The sequence below is a fragment of the Natrix helvetica genome (genome assembly GCF_964273705.1).
Source record: "Natrix helvetica genome assembly, chromosome: 3".
Taxonomy (NCBI): domain Eukaryota; kingdom Metazoa; phylum Chordata; class Lepidosauria; order Squamata; family Natricidae; genus Natrix; species Natrix helvetica.
Window position 1 is genome coordinate 64,315,085 of NC_138549.1, and position 19,625 is coordinate 64,334,709.

Consider the following 19,625-nt stretch of genomic DNA (forward strand, 5'->3'; position numbering starts at 1 on the left):
ATTAGGATGCGAAGTATAAATGCTTCTTCCTGCCAGGTGCATAGAGAGCATCAAACTCCCTATGTTAATTATATAGCAGGCAGCTTCCTTTCTAGGTTTTCTTTACTCTAAAAATAAATTAATAGAGGCTCCCTTCCACCCATTTCTTTAACTGGGTGGTTGAGTGGGAACAGAACAATTTGGCAAAGTCACTGGAGAGAGAAATATTAGATTTCCTTTGTCCTATGTCCGTAACGGCGAACCTATGGCACGCATGCCAGAGGTGGCATGCAGAGCCCTCTCTGTGGGCATGCACGCAATTGCCAGCTGCTCTTCTGGTTTCCAGTGTGCACATGCATAGCTGGTCTTTATGGGTGCCAGAGTGCCAGAAAATGCTCCCCAAAACAGCCAAAAACCAGGCAGTTTCCGGGTCGTTTTCAGGCCAAAAAGAGCATGAAAATGTCCCGAAAAATGGCATGAAAACAGCCCTGAAAATGGCCAAAAAACAGGCATGCATGCGCCAGCCAGCTGGTCTTTGGGTTTCAGGCACTGCGGCACATGCACATGGACACACATTCTGGTTTGGGCATTGGGTGCTGAAAAGGTTTGCCATCACTGTCCTATGTAGAACAAGGCCTTTAAACTTTCTTTGGAGCAGAGGAGAACAAGAGTATTCCTCCATGAATAAATGTTGCAGAGAAATAATAGGGGAGAAGGTTTGAATCATGGGTGATTCAAGAGCAAAGTTGTTTATCTTTCTGTCATTACTATTCCCCACTTTTTCCTTTTCTTTCCGACACACTCAGTTCCCTCAATTTCATTTTTGTTCTCTTTCTAACAGTATCTTCCATCTTATCATAGCAGGGAAAGAAAAGAAAGCTCTTATTGGAAGGCTGAACTTAAGACTAAGGTGAATAAACTTTGATCTAAAGAAAAAGCATTATATAAAGGACACTATTTCAAGTTACATTTACATTAAGTTTGTACCATGCATTTTGTATCCTCTTTTCAATTCATTCTAAGCAGAGGTGAACAACCTACAGGAAGGTGGGCAAGAGCTTTTGAACTTATGTTGATGGCCACATATTTTTGGTCATAGGCCGGTCCTTATGCCCTCCATCCTGTATGTTGTTTACCTCTGCTTAGAATGAATTGCAAAGAGGATGCACAGTATACGTTACAAAGTTAATGTAAATGTAACTAGATTCTTGGGATAGCAAGCCTAGCAAATTCTCAGGATAGCAAGCGTATAATATGTAAGACAGCCTTAAATACATGTTTACCAATGTAATAAAATAAAGAACAGTTACAGAATTTAATATTCAAGACAAAGCTGGAGCATGGCATGTTTTCCATGGTTGTGAGCAGAAAACTGGAGTCATCTCAGAAAAATAAAGCAGCATTATGCATGTGTTTCTTTGTGAAAGGTATCACTATATACAATTTGTACTGATCTGCTGTCTTAAACAGGCAAAGTGAGGATCTCAGAATTAGTCTAAATCCCGAGAGCCTCGATTTGCCCTGGGTAAGATAAGAGATGTCCATATGTTGCATGAGGATGCCATATAGCCTGCAGAATTATAATGCTCTGTATCGAAAAGCTCAAATCCCAGAGAACTCCAAGTGTCAGGGAACCTTTCTATCTTATTCTTATTTCTCCAAGAGGCCCTTTCACAATTCCGTATCAAGCGCATACGAACCATACATCCAGTGGAGTCCAATTTTCGATCTGCGATGCAGCGGAAATTCTTGCTGCAACCCCCATTATCCTTGGAGCAGTCCCGAACTGGGCCAAAAGAATCCAGGAGAACCTCCAGGTTATCAAAGGAGGAGGAAGTCATCAGTTCCTCCCTGCGATGTAATGAAGCGTATTTACAATTCTAGTAACAATTACATTAATAAGACCAAAACAACAACAACAACAACAAAAACCCAGTAATTCAGCACACCAGTGGTTCAAAGATCACTGAAAAGAGCCTGACACTGATGAACTGTAATTCCCATCTTTCACTACCTCTCTCAAACAAGTATGATGAGAGTCAACTCCACAACAGGAGAGGGGCATAAAGTTGACTGAAAAGCTGGCAATTTCAATTGTTCCACATTCCTATCACGTTATCAGAACGTGATAAAAGGCACAGAAGAGGCAAAAATAAGTGACCAAGATAACCTGAGGTTAACAAGTTATTAATGATCACAATAATGATTATACAAAGAATGCTGAATATATACCAGATGACTTACAATACTGGGCTCCAACTTTAAATCTAATTGACTGATTTTGCCTACATACATCTTCATACACTTATTATTAGAAGTGCACAGAAAGTACATTTGCTTTTTTAGTATGCATATTTCTTTGACAGATCACTGATAAAATGGTTCAGAATTTTCCTTATTTTTACCATAAACTTGCACTGTTTGAACTAGTAATTTCAGAGTATAGATCCTGAGAGTTATGGTAAAATGTGTACTGTGTAAGTTTAGAGTGGAGCTTTATTATGTTAAAGCTTTATGATTATCACCATACTCTGTCCAAGTACTTTTTTCCCTTTTTCCTTTTAGGCAATCATAAAATATCAGTCAATTCTTTTTGCAACTGATGCATATAGCATTGCAGAAAGTTTTCAGAGCCCGATGTAGTATTTACAGGGCTATCATCGAGATGGGTGAGAAATTTGATTGATTCCCATTTCATCCAGGTTTGCCAATTCTGCTATTTCTGTAATAAATACATAGATCAAAAGGGACTCCTGTGGAGAAATGCTTCTTTCTCTGAACTTTTCAATTTAATATCTTCCCCTCATAATATAAACACAAAAGAATTGCTTGGGGAATATTTTAAAAATGCTAACAAATATTTAAGCAGTGTTAGTTTTAAAATAAAACCACAAAAAAGCAAAAATAAACAGTCAAGTTCAACTTAATAATATAAAAACCAATACTAAAGCTGTAATGAGCTTTATAGATTCATTCCTTCCCACCCACAACTATATTATTAATGTGATTATAGACAGTATAAAACAAAGTCATTCTGTATGAATTCTGGAAGTGAGGTAGGTAATTATGAGAAAGAGAACTTCTCAAATGCATGGACCTTAAACACAGGAGTACTGTATGCTCTTCAGACCAGTGTAGCAGATCCATACATTAAGGTGATAAGTCAATAATGAATTTGAATTGATAGTAGCTTCTATTTTAATTGAACTACTGTTCTGATTTTGCTTTTAGATTACTCCATCTTTGTCCCTATGCCACACCACAGTTTTAGGAGGATTTTTCTAAAATGGTAAACTTTCAGATTGTTTCAACAGAAAAGTGGCATTCTATATATAAATTTTGCATAACTTTCCCAGAGAATATTTCTTATTAGGCAGGTTAAAATGTTAATACATTTAAAGATATGAAATAAAAGCTTTAAAATAAATCAGTGAATTATTCCCTTTTGCTTATTTCCTAGCAATGAAACTAACTTGACATAATTCAAAAGTTCCCTAAATAATTTCTCTGCTCCCTTATCTCATGTAGAATAAAGGAGGAGCACTGACACTTTCCATATGTCCCCTCCTGCCTATTACATTTTTCTAAATGCCATACTCTAAATGTAGGCATATGATTATTAGTACAGAAATAAAATAGAGCTGGGCCAGCAAACTGACCATCTGTACATAATTGTATATAATTTACAGCATCTGGAACTGCACCATTTCTGATGGGCGATCCTTTAGCAGAGACTCATTTCTAATAGGAGTTTCTTTCTCTGCCATGCATAATTTCCAGGCATTCCCAAAGATTCATTTGTGAAAGGAACATACCTGACCTCTACAGCATCCTCCATCACTGTCATATCAGTTTTGCACTTGGCTGATGGATTGATGGCCAATTCAGCAGGTGGAATCACAAAACTTTTGCTCAGGGGCAGCCACATCCCTTCCCCAAGAGTGTAGGTGAACCTGCATCCATAGAAGACAGTTAATCAGTTAGAAATCTCTATGGGAAAACACAAGAAATTAGTATTTTTCTACAGTATTTATCTCTGTGCTTGCAGAGAGAGGATATTTAAATTATCTCGACCTAGTCTGCAATTTGGTTACTTCTTTCTCTCCAATCTTATTTATATATCCAACTCACATATGGTGACTCCTTCTACTCCATTATCATAATTGGATTTGATATTAAATATAAATTAACATTATCTAGACAATTTTTCAATTCTACCATTTTAAGGTAGCAAAAAATGTGCCATTGGGGACCCATGTATCTTTCACTGATACGCCTTATTAAGTGCTATTTCATTTATCTTTTTCCCCCAGTAAGGTGAGAATTCTGTCTAGAAGAATTTGTAGTAGACATGCATATGAGGGAAGAAGGAATAGAACTATTTTTAAAGGAAAGAGAATGCTTTTTAATAAGCAGGAAATAGGCATTGCCACAGGTAGTGACTGCAGGAAGGGGTTCTTGTTTTCCCTTTTTCTTGTATTTGTGTTCTCTTCCCTACAACAGAAACCTTCTCCCTTATTAGTAGGCAACTAGCCACAATTACTTTCCCACAAACCATGTAACACCACCCCAGAAGAGAGAGGCACAAATCATGTCAGTCCACAAGCAATTGTACTCCGACTAGAAGCTAATATGAAGAAATCTCAAAAAGGGAAAATGCTCATCAACACCATTTTGTTCATGCATTCTTATAAAGCTTTTATGACTGCTATTTTACCTCAAATTGGGTTTTTTTTAAATGTAACATTTGAACAGAAAATCCAAAATGCTGAACTTTGAGTTCAGTCCTTCAGACAATTACTGAAATTTTCATAAGGCAATAGCAAGCTGCATACGGTCATTTGAGAAAAATCTAACTTAGAATTCATATTCATACTGTTTCAAGTTTAATTTAAGGAAAATCGTATAACTGAAATCCTTGGACGTCCTCTTAAATAGCTCTTTCCCCTTACTGATACCACACAACCAAATCTGATGTTGAATTCTACCTGAATATCTTGTCAGAAGGCTGCTCTCCCAGCACCAAATCAAATCCCCGCTGGAATATGGTATATGGCCATGGCCTGGAGAAAGACAATAACACAGGAACAATTATAAATGGACCAGATTTTCCCAATTATTTCATGACTGGCTATTTGAGAACCTAATAATTGACTCAAGCAGTAAAGATACTACAGGTATCTATATCAGAACAGCTAAAAACAAGAATGTAATATGCAATTATTCTGTACATTAGAACTTCACAAATATATATTTGGTTTAATCATTTTATTGTCTGCCACGAAAAGGAAAAGAGCTGAATTCTTGTAATTGCCTCCCAGTCTGACATTATATAATAGCAGTGACATTTTAGGCAAGGAGTATGATAGTCTCTCCCAGATGGAAAGGGAGGATTCACTGTAGTAGCCAGCACTGATATACATCAGCACTCCACAGGATCAAGACTGAGCATGTGTTAATAAAAATCATCTTACAACATGCCGTGTCCCACAGACGTCAAATGCTAAGCTAAGAACTTTTTATTATTTCTTCATTTATTTGAAGGAGGAGCTCATTTTGGCTCCTCTGATCATCTCTCTGTGATGTTTAGGCCAGCATATAAGCCTTTGTTAATCAGAGAGAGACCAATTAGAAAACAAGTGAGAGTGTGGCCAGAGGAGCTACAGAAGCTCTACAAGATTGCTTTGAGTACACTAATTGGAACACATTTAAAGAGGCTGCAACAAATGGACAACATACTGATATGAATGAAAACCCTTCTACTGTGTCTACTTATATGCGAAAGTGTATGGAGGATGTGTACTTAAGACTTATCATATGACCAAATGAGAAACCTTGGATGTCACAGGAAGTCCGTGCGATGTTGAAGGTGAGAAAACCGCTTTCAAGTCAAGTGATGTGGCAGCACTTAGAACAGCAAGAGCTGATTTGAGACATGCTATAAAAACAGCAAAGCGTGCCTATAGTCAGGAAGTACAGGACTTGTTTCAGGATCCTATAGACTCGAGACATATGTAGCAATGTATTCAGATCATTACTGACTATAAGGCAGTTTCCCTGACATGTAAGAGTGACACGGATTCTTTAAACAAGCTAAATAGATTTTTGGGTCGATTTGAGGCCACAAACAATGTTCCAGCAAGGAAGGTTGTTTCCCTCCATGATGAACATATGCTCAGGTTTGATACAACTGCTGTTTGGAAGGTCATGCGGAAAGTCAATACTCGGAAAGCTGTTGGTCCTGATAATATCCCTGGGTGGGTACTTAAGGAGTGTGCTGACCAGCTGGCCACTGTTCTCACAGACATCTTCAACCTCTTGTTGCATCAGACCAAGGTTCCATTATGTTTTAAGACTGCCATCATTGTACCAGTGCCCAAAAAATGATCATCACATGCCTTAATGATTACTGTCCAGTTGCACTCACTTCCATTATGATGAAGTGTTTTGAGAGATTGGTAAAGGACTGTCTGGTTTCATGCACACTTTCCTGTGTGCTTCATCTTAGCTTGGCGCACCTGGAGGAGAATAATACTCATGTGCGAATGCTGTTTATTGATTTTAGTTCAGCGTTCAACACAAACATTCCTCAGCATTTGGTGAAGAAGATATTATTAAAACTATTATGTTTTAATTCTCCTTTATATAATTGGATACTGGATTTACTTATTGATAGGCTCCAGTTTGTGTGAATTGGAAGAAAACTTTCCAACTCCATCTCGAGTACAGATTCCCCACAGGGCTTTTTCTTGAGTCTGCTACTGTTCAACCTTGATGATCCATGACTGCTGTGCCAAATCTGCTATGAATCATACTGCGAAGTATGTGGATTACACAGCAGTGGTAGGTCTTATCTGGGACAACAATGAAGATGCTTATAGGAAAGAGGTGAAGGCTCAGGTGCACTGGTGCAATTAAAATAACCTAGTTCTAAATATTAATAAAACAAAGGATATCATTGTAGTTTTTAGAGAGAGACAGCATGGTCATACTCCACTCAGTATCAAGAATGCAGCTGTAGAGGTGGTCAACAGTATTAAGTATCTGGGGGTGCAGTTACCTAACAATCTGAACTGGTCTCTCCATACATCATCGTTAGTGAAGCATGCAAACCAGTGTCTACATTCCCTGCATCAGATGAGGGGAGCACATATTTCTCTATCCTGACCACTTTTTACAGAGGCACGATTGAGAGCGTTTTAGCAACCTGCATCACTGTTGGTTTGGTGGCAGCAGCACCTCATATAGAAAGTCCCTTCAGAGAGTAGTAAGGACAGCCGAGAAGATCATAGGAAGCTTGCTTCCTGTTATTTAGGATACTGCTTATAAGTGCTTTGTGCTTAGAGCTCAAAGCATTGCTAGAGACCCCACACACCCACTTCTGTTTCTGTTGCTCCCCTCTGGGAGGAGGCTACAAAGTATTCCTAGCAGGACTACCCAATTCTCTAACAGCTTTGTTCCTTATGCCATTCATCTGGTAAACTCAAAAGATTTGTTTCTCTTGACATGTACATGTATACATCCGAACTAGACTGTCTTTCTTCATGTCATGTAATATATGTGAATACATGTATAATTTTGTATTTATTTATTTATCTTGTCATGTTTATGTTTATATTAGAGGTGGAGACATTTTGAGAGCTGTATGCAATATAATTTCATTTTAATGTATGCTGATTAGTGTACATTCAAAGTGACAATAAAGTTATTCTAAGAGTCAGATGTCTATCAGCATCAAGAAACAAGCAATTAGGTTTGCAGAATATAAAACGGAGTTTGTGTATATTATATTGTATGTACATATACACATATGCACACAAATACATATAAATGTATTTCTATATTTTGAACATATTTTGAAATTCATTTTCATTCATTTATATCTTTACACTGCATATTAAAAAGAAACACCCCTATTTTTTTCTATATCATTAGCTTACAACTGAATCAAGAATATTCTTTAAAGCCAGTGTTAAACACAAATGTGTTAATATGCAAATTAGTTCCTTTTATTAGAACTGTAATAAAAATGCATCTAATGCTGAAGGTTCAGAGAAATAAATCAGCAACTGCTTTAAAACATATATTTTGCCAATTTTTCAATTTTTACTATTTATTTATTAATCAAATTCATGTAACCATCCATCACTGAAGACGATTCTGGGCAATGCCAGTTCTTAAACTATAGTTTTAATAATGAAACTAATTTAATTTACATTAAAACAAAAACTTTAAGGAGAAAAGATTTCAACTCCAAAATAATTGAAAAAATATTTAGACTGCAAATCTTAGCTTAGTTTGCTTTGAACAAAAAATATACAAATTATTTTGCAATAAACAATTATATGTTTATGCTTATAAAATCTGGCCCAAGTCTGACTCAAATCTGGAGACAACTTACTTATTAGTCTATATAAACAAAGGCCTTAGTTAATACATAGAAAACAAATTGATTGTATTATTGCTAAAAGCAGAAGGAAATTAATTATAATTAGACATGGCCAGGTGCTGACTGTGGAATTGTGGTTCAGAATGAATGAAAAATAAATAAATAAAATGTACTTCAAAATTAAGTCTCACTGAATTCAGAGCGATGAGCAACCTGACCCCACTGAAATTCAAAATCAATTAGTGTAAGTCCAGTTACAAAACCTGTTAAACAGGATACAATCCAAAAATCTTGGAAGAAAAACTACCATTACAGATTTTGGTGTTTTGGGTACTAATATATGCACTGGATGGAACTCACAGGATAGAAAATGGAAGACGCAAGTGACATATTTTTTCTACAATGACTCTAACCCCCCTAAAATGTGTCCTGTGCTTAGAAGCTCTCTCTAACTATGATCTCTGCTACCATCCCTCAAAAGAGACATTGGCTTTTCTCCCTGTGCACAATGAAAACTTAGGGACTATTATACGTGCTCTCTTAGAGGACTAATAGAAGGATGATCATTCTTCACTTGTTCCATCTTTTCAGTCAATATCTTTCTGCCACCTGTCGTTTATGCCACTTTGTTTATCTCCTATATTCTTCTCCTTTTAGTGCTTCTCTTTTTTTTTCTTTTATGTTCCCTGCAGGTCGCTTGGTAAGGTGATTCTCTGCCTCTTGGTGAGTATTTTAGCTGGCTACTCTTTATAGTTCACAAAGAAAAGAAAAGCCGATCAAATGCAGTTTAGTGTCTGATGAGGCTGGTTTCATATTTTACTCAAGCTATACAATCAATCCGTATATAAAATTGGTGACTAATGGGGTCATGCTGAACAAAAGAAACCAGACCAGTTTTTCCATGAATTAAAAAGCAAAATGTGATACTTGGAATTTTAGCATCTTAGCGTTATTTCTATATACCTTAATAGTTGAAGAAATGGCTTGCAAATGAGTTACAAAGTATTTTTATGTTGGAAAAACATCCCTATTATATTCCTTCCATGTGCACTTTTCATGGCACACAATCTCTAGCTTCCATGCCTTTAAGCCTTTCTCTTTATTCAGTTGATCCTCCTGCACTCCACATTCCAACACTTAGTGAAAATTATTTGACATTTTAAAGAACAATTCAACTTTCAAAGTGAAAGTTATAGCATGGTAAAATGCAGTCCCATGAAATGTCAATTAAATAATCATGATGAAAAGAAAAGGCACAACCCTGTAACAAAAATATATATGGGAATGAATCCAATATCTCCTTAATTGGATGACAACAGGTGGGAAAAACACAGTGGAACAAATGGTTTGAAAACAAGACTGAGCAGAATTACACAGAGCAATTCATATGGATGTATTTTAATTCATAGGATTTATTCTAAGCTCAGAACCTGGTTGCCTTGGACAAAGAACATAGGGGATTCTGAATGCAGAACTGGAAGCCTTGGTGCTTACTCATTTATCCATAGCTGCATGGGAAGTGCTTTACTACAGGCTGAGTTCACAGCCTGTATATTTGGGTTACTGTTTGTTGCCTCCGGTGCTGTGGTTTGTTGATTTGTTCTTTTTAAGGCACTGTGTGCAATCCAGAATCACTTTTGGAAGATCACTGGCCATATCAATTGCTTAAACAATAATTAGATGAATATTTAAAATATGCCTATTGAGGACTCTATATTAAATTAGAGATGGACAACTCTTATCAATAACAACATAGTTAGGGAAACTTTCTTTTGCAGAGCAGCCTCTCTTCCCTACACCCTGTAGAAAAGGTTCTGTTGCTTGTATGTACTACTGTAGCTCTGGAAGGATGGAACATCAAGGGATGTGTCAATAAACAATGCAAACAATTTGAAATGGGTGTAAGCAAATCTTAGCCTATTCTATACCCTAAGGAGCTGCATTAGAAAAGAAAGGTATATATGTATATTTTGAAGAGTTATCAAATGCAGATCTGCATAGCATGCATTGCAGTAGACTAATTTAAAAATTAATTAATTAGCCTTAATTAATAGCCTATGAAATAGGCTTGAGACAGCATCTTGGAATAATTTGAGACACTGGCCCATGATTAAAAAAAATACCACTATCAGCAATATTAGAGGAATGATTAGAAACAGCAAACTGCCTTCAAAATACTGAGTTCTTGCAAAAGAGTACATGCTCCTGGAAGTAATCTTCTGGAAAAGAAAGTGGTTCACTGTTTTGTGGACTAAGTGCAGACTGTACCATTCACACACCCCGCTTGGAGCCATTTGTCAGGGCACGCGAGTTCACCTTTTTAAAAGCTATTTTTTGCCTTCCCCAGGCTCCAGAGGCTTTATAGGAGCCTGGGGAGGGCGAAAAGAGCCTCCCCCGCCCCCCCGGAGGCTTCAGGGACCGTCCCTAAAGCCTTCGGAACACTTAAAACCACCCTCCGAGCAAACCGGAAGTGACTTCCGGGTTGCTCGGAGGGTGGTTTTAAGCGTTCCGAAGGCTTCAGGGACCGTCCGAGGCTTCCCTGATGCCTTCGGAGCGCTTAAAACCACCTTCCAAGCAACCCGGAAGTCACTTCCGGTTTGCTCGGAGGGTGGTTTTAAGCGTTCCGAAGGCTTCAGGGACCGTCAGGCTTATGTTCCCACCAGTTTGTTGTTGTTTTAATATTATAATTTTTGCACAAATTCCAGTGGATCATTTGTGCTACTGAATTGTGCCGCAATTTATAATCAGTCTGTGCGATTTTTTTACAGCAGCTGAGTATGTGGTCAACAGTTTCATCAACTTCTTTGCAGAGTCTGCATTTGGCATCATCAGAGGATTTTTCAATTTTGGCCTTAATGGCATTTGTTCGGATAGCTTGTTCTTGCGCAGCCAGGATTAGTGACTCTGTTTCTTTCTTTAATGTACCTGTTGTTAACCATAACCAAGTTTTTTCACATTATTATTATTATTATTATTGTTGTTGTTGTTGTTGTTGTTGTTGTTGTTGTTGTTATTATGCATTTTATGGATTATGATTCACCATGAGGTCCTTAGGCTTGTGATCTATCAAACTATAAATATTTCAATCAATCAATTAATCAATCAAGCATTCCTCCTTGAGGACTGATGCCAAATGTGAATTCATTTCTTAAAATGTTCTGTTCTGAAGTTATTGAGAAAAGTTATAATAAACAGTCAACTTCTAGCAGAAGAAATAATGCCGTTTCTGAAAGGACGACGTTTGAATAGTTTTCTATTTTTCTAAGATGGTGTTAATAAGCATATCAAGGTAGTGATTATATATAGTACTGTTGAATATCTTAAAAAGTCTTTGACAAAGTGCTACGCCAAACATTTCTAAACAAACTCAGCAGCCAAGTGGTAAGGGGAAAGCTATTCACATAGACTAGTAACTAAATAAATAAATAACAGGAAGCAGAAAGTAAGGGTTAGAGTGGAGTTAGAGTGGTGAGCTGGTCACATATGTAGAAGATACCAAGATTGTGGAGGGCTTCAATAGAATCTGTCTGAGCTGAATAATGACAATTGTAATCTGATATAAGCAAATAATGACAATTGTAATCTGATATAAAGGGGAGAGTGAGTGAGAGCCAGTAAGAGAGATAGCGAGGGAGGGAGGGAGAGAAAAAAAACTTGAAAACTAATTTGAAAAAATAATAATGCATTATTTATTTATTAATATTTATTATTAATAAATATTATTTAATAATATTTATTAAAATATTGTTGATTTGTGGTCAGTTTCTTATGTATTATTTCAATAAAATAATGGGGAGAGGAGGTGGGTCAAAGTTCATGATGGGGCACCAATGTGGTTTTCAGAGAAATCTTTCTTGATCAGATCACTGACTTTTAAAATCTAATGTTCCATTAACAATAGTATAGGAACTGTTTCAACATAAATGCCATTTCTTGTTTATAAGCAGCATTTTTTATTAGTCAGAACATCTTCAGAAGCATTCTTATGCTCATGCTAAACTAATATTATTTTAATCCAAATTTCATAAGAGCACTTTTTTATCAGCTGGGTACAGTATATACCCTAGATAGGATAATGATTCATTATTATTATTATTATTTGAGGAACTCCAGTGTAAGTATCATTTACAAAAAGAGCTGAGAGGCAATGTTTTAAATGAAAATGTCTTTTGACATCTACATATAACTGTCAGCCCTCAAGGGCTTCAAAATATCTCTGTTAGAAAATAGCTTGATCTTTTCAAAATAATAAGTCTATAATAGCTATTCACAAACAGCCATTGAATTATATGAGATAAAATGTCCAAGTGCAAAAGCAGATATGAAATATGGAATTTTTTTTGAAGAAATTATTCATTCATATACTTGAGAAGTGATGTTGAACATTCAAAGCTAATTTGTTTGATCTGATAATGAGCCACAGCAGCATCTTTTCAAACCTGGTTTCATATAGAATTTAATTCCACAAGTATATTTGTTCATATACTTTTGAATTATAAATTATTTGGGGACAGAAAGGAAGGCAATGGAAATGGAATTCTCTGCTTTAATGGTCATGCTACAGAGTTGAGAAGATAATATTTGTTCTTTATTAATTATACAATGGTCTGAAAAGATCCTACTTCATTTGAAAAAAAAATACTTTGGAGTGGACTACTTAAAAATCTGGATGGTATATACTAGCCTGTAAGTTTGATTCTGACCTCCCTGCCACCGATTTCACTTTTAATAATTTAATTAAATAACATATGAATAAATATGTAAATAAGTTAATTCTTCCTAGTGTTGAGCTCAAATTCTAGTGGCTTGTTTTACTTCATGATGTTTCTTTGGCAAATGGTAGGGAAATAGTTTAACAGTGCCTTTTCCCAGGATTTTATTTTATTTTTTAAATTTCTTACTATAATCTATAGCAAAGTATGTCCTTATGGTTTTCACCGAATTATTAACCAAGACCAAAATCTCCTAGATGTTTTTGAGATCAACCGTGGCTGACTAGCTGGGTAAAACTACTTTTCTATACATGTGAAACTGGGTTTGTCTTTAGTTCATAAGAGAAATATGTTTCCCCCTCCTCTAATGTAATTAAAAGGAAAATTAAAAAAAGAACTTACGTCTTCTTATTCAAACCTAAGGTGGAACTAGATATTCCCTTGCTTGTTTATTCTATAAGGCCTAAGTGTTGGAAACTTGGAAAAAGCAATAGAACCTGTAAGAAAGTACCTTCAGAATAATTTGTTATCTGTGTTTAGCTTACCTTCATATTGCTGGAAATAATAAAGTTTATGAAAACTAAATTGTAAATTCATGTTCTGAATTTACTCTACATGTTAAAAGGAGCATTTACTTTGCTGCTTCCTTGCTACCTGCTTATGAAAACACAAACTGTCTTACGTATGACCCTATGGTGCAGTTTCTGTCTGAAAGGAATGATACTTTATAGAAGCAAATCAAACATTCAGCTTAGATTCTTAGAGAAAATGTAAATCTCTCTGCAAAGCCAATGAGAGAAGCATAAATACTGACAGGGAAGGTCAGAAAAGGCACAGCAAGGGGGGGGGGAATTTAAAAACAGCAAGCTCTTCTGGAAAGAATAGACGCTCTGTAGAATCATGACACTGGAAGGAGAGGTGATTTTGTATCTTAAAAGAGAAGATGATGAGATGAGACAGTTTAAGTGTGACTTTTTGCTGAAAGAAAATAAAACTTTAATCAAAATATAACAGATAAAGCATTTTAGAAGTGTTCCCCAAGTGTCTGAAAACTGAGGCTGTTTTGTTTTGCCTTAAAAAGTGGGACACTTATACCTTAGGCATTTTACTCTTTGAGTATAATAAGAATCAGACTGGTATGGCTTGAGGAGCCCAACTATTATATATTCTCTGAAGGTTTCTGCTCCGGAGGATTGGAAAGTAACAGATTGCAAATGTGGGTAGGTGCTATGTAACCTTCCTTGAAAATGGGTAAGCTTTCTGTGACTCTGCATAGACTCACCCAATCACTTCACCTAATGATAACAGGAGAATTATCCACCTTAATAGAAAAAAAAAAGCTCCAGAGATGAATCAAATATGGTATTTTAATTCTACTTGTTATCTACCTTTCCCTGAGATGACCCTATATGGAGAAGGGCGAGCAGCTCATTCATTTTCTCTATCTTGTACTGGATTGGAGGCCTCTGCTTGATCACTAATTATGTAAACCAGGCAAATCCTCTTTCTCATGCCTAGCCACCACCTATCCTCTCTACTCAGTCTCTCTCCAATTATTCCAATTGTTACGGACTTTTGACCTAACACCCCAAGGAGTTAAAAGAGTTCACAACCGCCCAACCCTCTGGTTGGCCAGAAGCAAGGCAGCAACCCACCATTCATGATAGATGTGCCAGCTTTCCATTTTGTTTCCAATTAAAGACTTCCTGGAGAATAACACTGCTAATGAATCAGAAATGTACCACTCTACTCCTCAGGGATGGTTATAACAGCAGGAAAGCATAGGGAGGAAAAAATGTTGAATTATTTTAGCAATCTATTACTGTACTATCTTCTCTTTTGCTGCACAGATAAGAAAGCCAAGAAACATGACATAGAGAGCCAATCCTTTGATGGAGGGACTTTTGAAATTAAAGGCTAAGCAGCATGGCTACAAAGGTGACCAAAATAACAAAATAATAGAGTTGGAAGGGACCTTATAGGTCTTCTAAGCCAGCCCCCTGCTCAAGCAAGAGACTATATCATTTCAGACTTATAGCTATCCAGTCTCTTCTTGAAACCCTCCAGTAATGAGGCAACCACAACTTTTTTTAAAAAAAAATATTGAATAAACATTAAAACATTGGACATAGAGTGACCTTTCTGGCTTAGTCATTTCCTTACATATTTTAACGTAACAATTGTTATGTTACGATAAGTTTCTACTCATCATACATAGCTACTTTGGTCTTATTAACATATCCCTTATCCTCCTTTATATATTTATCTATGTATTATCCAGTTCCAATTTTACAATCCTCAAAATATTCTGTTCCGACTCCTTTTCCTCATTTCCAACCATTGATATATTTTTTTCCAAATTTCATAATATTCTGTCTCGTCTCTATTTTTGATTTCTAGTGTAGGCATCCACAACTTCTGAAGACAAGCTTCCACTGGTTAATTGTTCTCACGGTTGGCAAATTTCTCCTTAGTTCTATGTTGCTTCTGTCTTTGATTAGTTTCCATCCATTGTTTCTTGTCTTGCCTTCTGGTGCTTTGGAAGGTACATAGAAAAGTAAATAGGAGAGGGGTTTTGGGGGTGAGGGGGAGGGGGAGGAGAGAGACATAAACCAAGTTCCACTGGGGTGAAAAACCTGTTCAGACTTCAATTCACCAAAACTCTGGCTCATGTACTCTTCGAGGCCTTAAACTATGAGTTCTCTCTTTTTCCCCTAGATAGCAGAAACAGTTCAAAGCGAAATATTGCCTTCCAGCTGCTGCCATCTCTATCTTCAGAATGCTTCAGGTCCCTGCATCGCTTCAAAGATAGGGAATAAAGATGTTGTGGTGAGCAGAGATCTGTCTTTGCTATGAAATGATTTCCACTTCTCAAGAAACAAGATGTATTACAAAAGGTAAGTCCTTATGATGATCTGTTCTTACTTTACACCAAAACTAAAAGAAAATATAGATAAAGAACTTCACTCTTTGAAAACAAAGTTCTTTCAGATTTATTTCCCCCAGTGAGATGTTTCTAATCTAGGAGCAGAAGGAAATTAGCTGAAACGCCGAAAGATCCTTCCTAAGGAAACCATTGTGCAAACTGGAAACTAGATTTCAGAAACCAATAGTGGAACTGAGTGGCTCTCATAAAATGTGAAATATGGGGTCAGTAATAAGGTACTTCTCTTGCTGTCTTGCTTTCAAGTACCCCTATAAATAGTGAAAGCTTCAGGAAAAAAGAGAGGTATCTAAATTAAATATCACCGTGCTCCTTCCTCCCTCTGAAATGAAGCCCGAGCACTTCAAAGGGGGAATGCAAAATGACATTCTCCCACCACCCTCTTTAACTTTCAACAGCCATGGCAACTCATCCAGGAAAGAGATTTGAGAGACTGGGCAAGGCACACACCTATTAGATGTCCTACTGCTACTTCAGTCATGCAACTGATACATTTCTTCCATAAGAAACTGCCTACATTTACCCCACAGGAAAAGAAAAGGTTAAAGTGAAGCAGGCATATACTAAAATATTTATAACATTTTAAAAAGGCTGTCCCAAAAGTTAGAGAGTGAGTCTTCACTGCTGCTAGGAAAAGTACATAGTGGAGTTAATGAGTTAAAGATCAAGAAAGACATAAATAAGTCAAATTTTAACCTGGAGAAAAATCATAATTCTTGCAGGATGTTTCAAGAAATCTGAAAGAGATACTGCAGCGCAGATTCAAATAGACTTTGTGTGTTTCATAGTGTATATTAACAGAAGCAGAGTCAGACACCTGGGGCTTTTGACAGCCACATACAACATCAGATGGCAAATGTGGCATTACACTGGTAGCATGCACAAATACATGCTCACACCAGGAGCAATTCAACTTTCTCTTTGTCTTCCAATTCAGTCTTTCCCCCAATGGTGTGAAATTTTTGAGATGGGATAAATGTCTAGGATTGAAAGGTCATAAATTCAGGACTAGTTCATGTTTTATAGAACAAGATAGGTAAAGGTAATGGCTCCCCTCGCACATCTGTGCTAGTCGTTCCCAACTCTAGGGGGCGGTGTTCATCTCCATCTCAAAGCCAAAAAGCCAGTCAAATTTCATAATACATCAACATAGGTCTTTCCCCATTGTTTGCAGTTTCCTATTTATCTCCAAGCAATAAGGTATACATCTATTGAATTAGAAGCTAAATACTTGCAGATTCAGATAAACATTTTCATTTTGCATATGTGCATGTAGATATCAGTTTAGCAATACATTTTGAGCATACAGCCTTTTTTGGAAAATGTGTGACTTCTAATCAAAAAGCCATTTGTGGAAGGTGTCCAAATATCTAATGGTCCCTGGATTATACAGAGCAGCAACAACAAAATTTCTGGCAAACCAATACTTTTCCTTCTCTTTCCCAGAAGCTGAGCCTAGGACTGAATACACACAAAGCAGATGCTCTACTACTGAATTATATTCACTCACTTGAGAATGCACAAGCTGTTTTAACTCATAAACATTAATATGTATATTTGAATCATAACTATGTGTTAAAAGATTTTTAAATGTTCATTCCATTATTAACATCTAATTTGTCTCTTTACAAATATGCTAACTTGATATCAGAAACTTATTGTAGAAAACTGAAGGAAAAAACAACATCAGACTACTATTAAATTGCTCCATTAATTCATTTAAAATTATTAAATATATATTTATATTCCTTATGTATGTGTGCAATAAAATATGTCATAAAAATGTTGGTGGCAATTTGCAAATAGTACTTAGTGTTTGGGCATTTCCTAGAAAACAGTTTTCAGTTCAACACAATTCATATGAATCCTACCTGCACCACCCAATTATTATCAAAGAGAAGTCAACTGTGATAGGAAAGAGTAAGCTTTTCCATATTTAAAAGCTCACTCTTACTGAAAACATGCTACACTAATCAGTTCTATCTGCATTCTTACTTATCAACAACCTCTTCTCTAGTTTTTTTTTAAGATCCTGTATTGCTCTGAATTACTTTTCAAATGAAAGAGTCTGGGGATAGTACGTAGTCCTCTCCCCAGGCCCCATTTCAAAGGCATGTCTGCTTAGTGTCTAGGAAAGTGAATGGCAGATTTAAGGTGGCAGATGTAACACTCTCACTCAGGAATCCTCTGGTGCATAATGGCACAGCAGGGGTTGCTGGGATACAGAGTCTTTGATGAACTTTTCCTCCTACTGTGAAGACTAATGACTTCAAGAAGGGGCATCCAGCCAATGATAGGGATGCATTGAAAGTATAATTAGACAAGAAAAGTAAAGTTTTTGCTCACCACTGCAAAAATATATTATTCTTTCCCCAGGAAAATGCTAAGCAGAGTGGTTAAGGGTGGCAATCAGGAGAAGGGGACAAGACTCAGTAGGAGAACATGTTCCCTCACCTCAGGCTCTTACTAAGTTCTTAGAGAGAAGAAAGAGGATTATATGTTATCTGGCTAACAGCAGCCTCTTTTTGTCCCTCTTCCCCCTCCCCTTTAATCTAGTTTCAGACATTGGGAGCTCCAATAAAATCTCCTTGGCCTGACTGCTACTTATCAATACTGCACTCCTTTTTTATTTTCTCCTTTTGGCTGCTATCTCCTTTAAGACCAAAAACTGCAAGAAAGTAGGCCGGTTACAGGTTCCAGGGCTATCCCAGCACAAATACAATACCCAGATCCCATAATTATGACACCTTTCCTTATCATAATAATCTATAGTATTTATTGGATCCCATCTGGACTTTGCTTCTTCAACATCAAATATTCATGCATAACATGCAGAAATATTGTTTCATGTAGAAAGATGGACAACAAAACAGATTATTTAGATTTTACTGAAATTGGGTTCCCACCCCAAGGGGGTTGGTTCAAAGGTGATGTCAGGGAGGATACCACATGATCTTGAAAGTTTAAACAAATTGTGCTAGAGGAAAGGATATCTCTGAGGTTTAGAGTGAATTTGGGTGTGTGTAAGACAAAGGATTTGATCTCAATGGTTTAGATGTGCTGGATCACCACTTATATGGCGAATAAGTGGTGTCTTGGCAAAGGAAGATTCCTTAGGTCAATGGAAGAAATTGCTTGGCCTATGGGTGGTTGTGGGATCTGACAGATGGTGGGAGAAATCAGTTGGGGTAACAGATGAGTGGCAGCACTGGTGATGGCAATGGCTACTTCTGTTGCTGGGTGTCAGCTGATTGGTACTGAAGCAGTAGCAATGAAAGTGAAAGCAGATGAATTACACACTGAACTATTTTCCATTGCTGGAGGTATCCCAACAATGGTGGGACTGGTGCACTGTTGGAATAACTGATGATAGGGCCAGCATGGCAGCAGAGAGAGGCATCACTGCATCAAATGATCACTGGATAAACTGAAGTGGCAATGGCATCTGGGGCAGGGACAGGATGGAGAAGTTTTCTATTTTTATTTTCAATTATGCTGGCCTGCAACATCAACTACAGAGGGAAGTGCTGGTGCCAGACTCAAGCTAGTAAGAGTGTTTTTTTGAGAGATTGAAGATGGCATTTGAGATCTTTCAAGAAGA

General features: G+C 36.9%; 1 protein-coding gene across 1 annotated transcript in view; it reads right to left on the reverse strand.

Annotated features, from left to right (window-relative positions):
* Positions 1 to 19,625, reverse strand: part of ASTN1 (astrotactin 1) — a gene marked incomplete at its 5' end in the record, with an annotated part of 262,549 nt that overhangs the window by 72,761 nt on the left and 170,163 nt on the right. Inside the window, 3 exons of the mRNA XM_081946598.1 lie at positions 1,680 to 1,830; positions 3,795 to 3,932; positions 4,968 to 5,042. Of these exons, the coding sequence (XP_081802724.1) occupies positions 1,680 to 1,830; positions 3,795 to 3,932; positions 4,968 to 5,042 (364 nt within the window). The remainder of the gene's footprint in view (positions 1 to 1,679; positions 1,831 to 3,794; positions 3,933 to 4,967; positions 5,043 to 19,625) is intronic.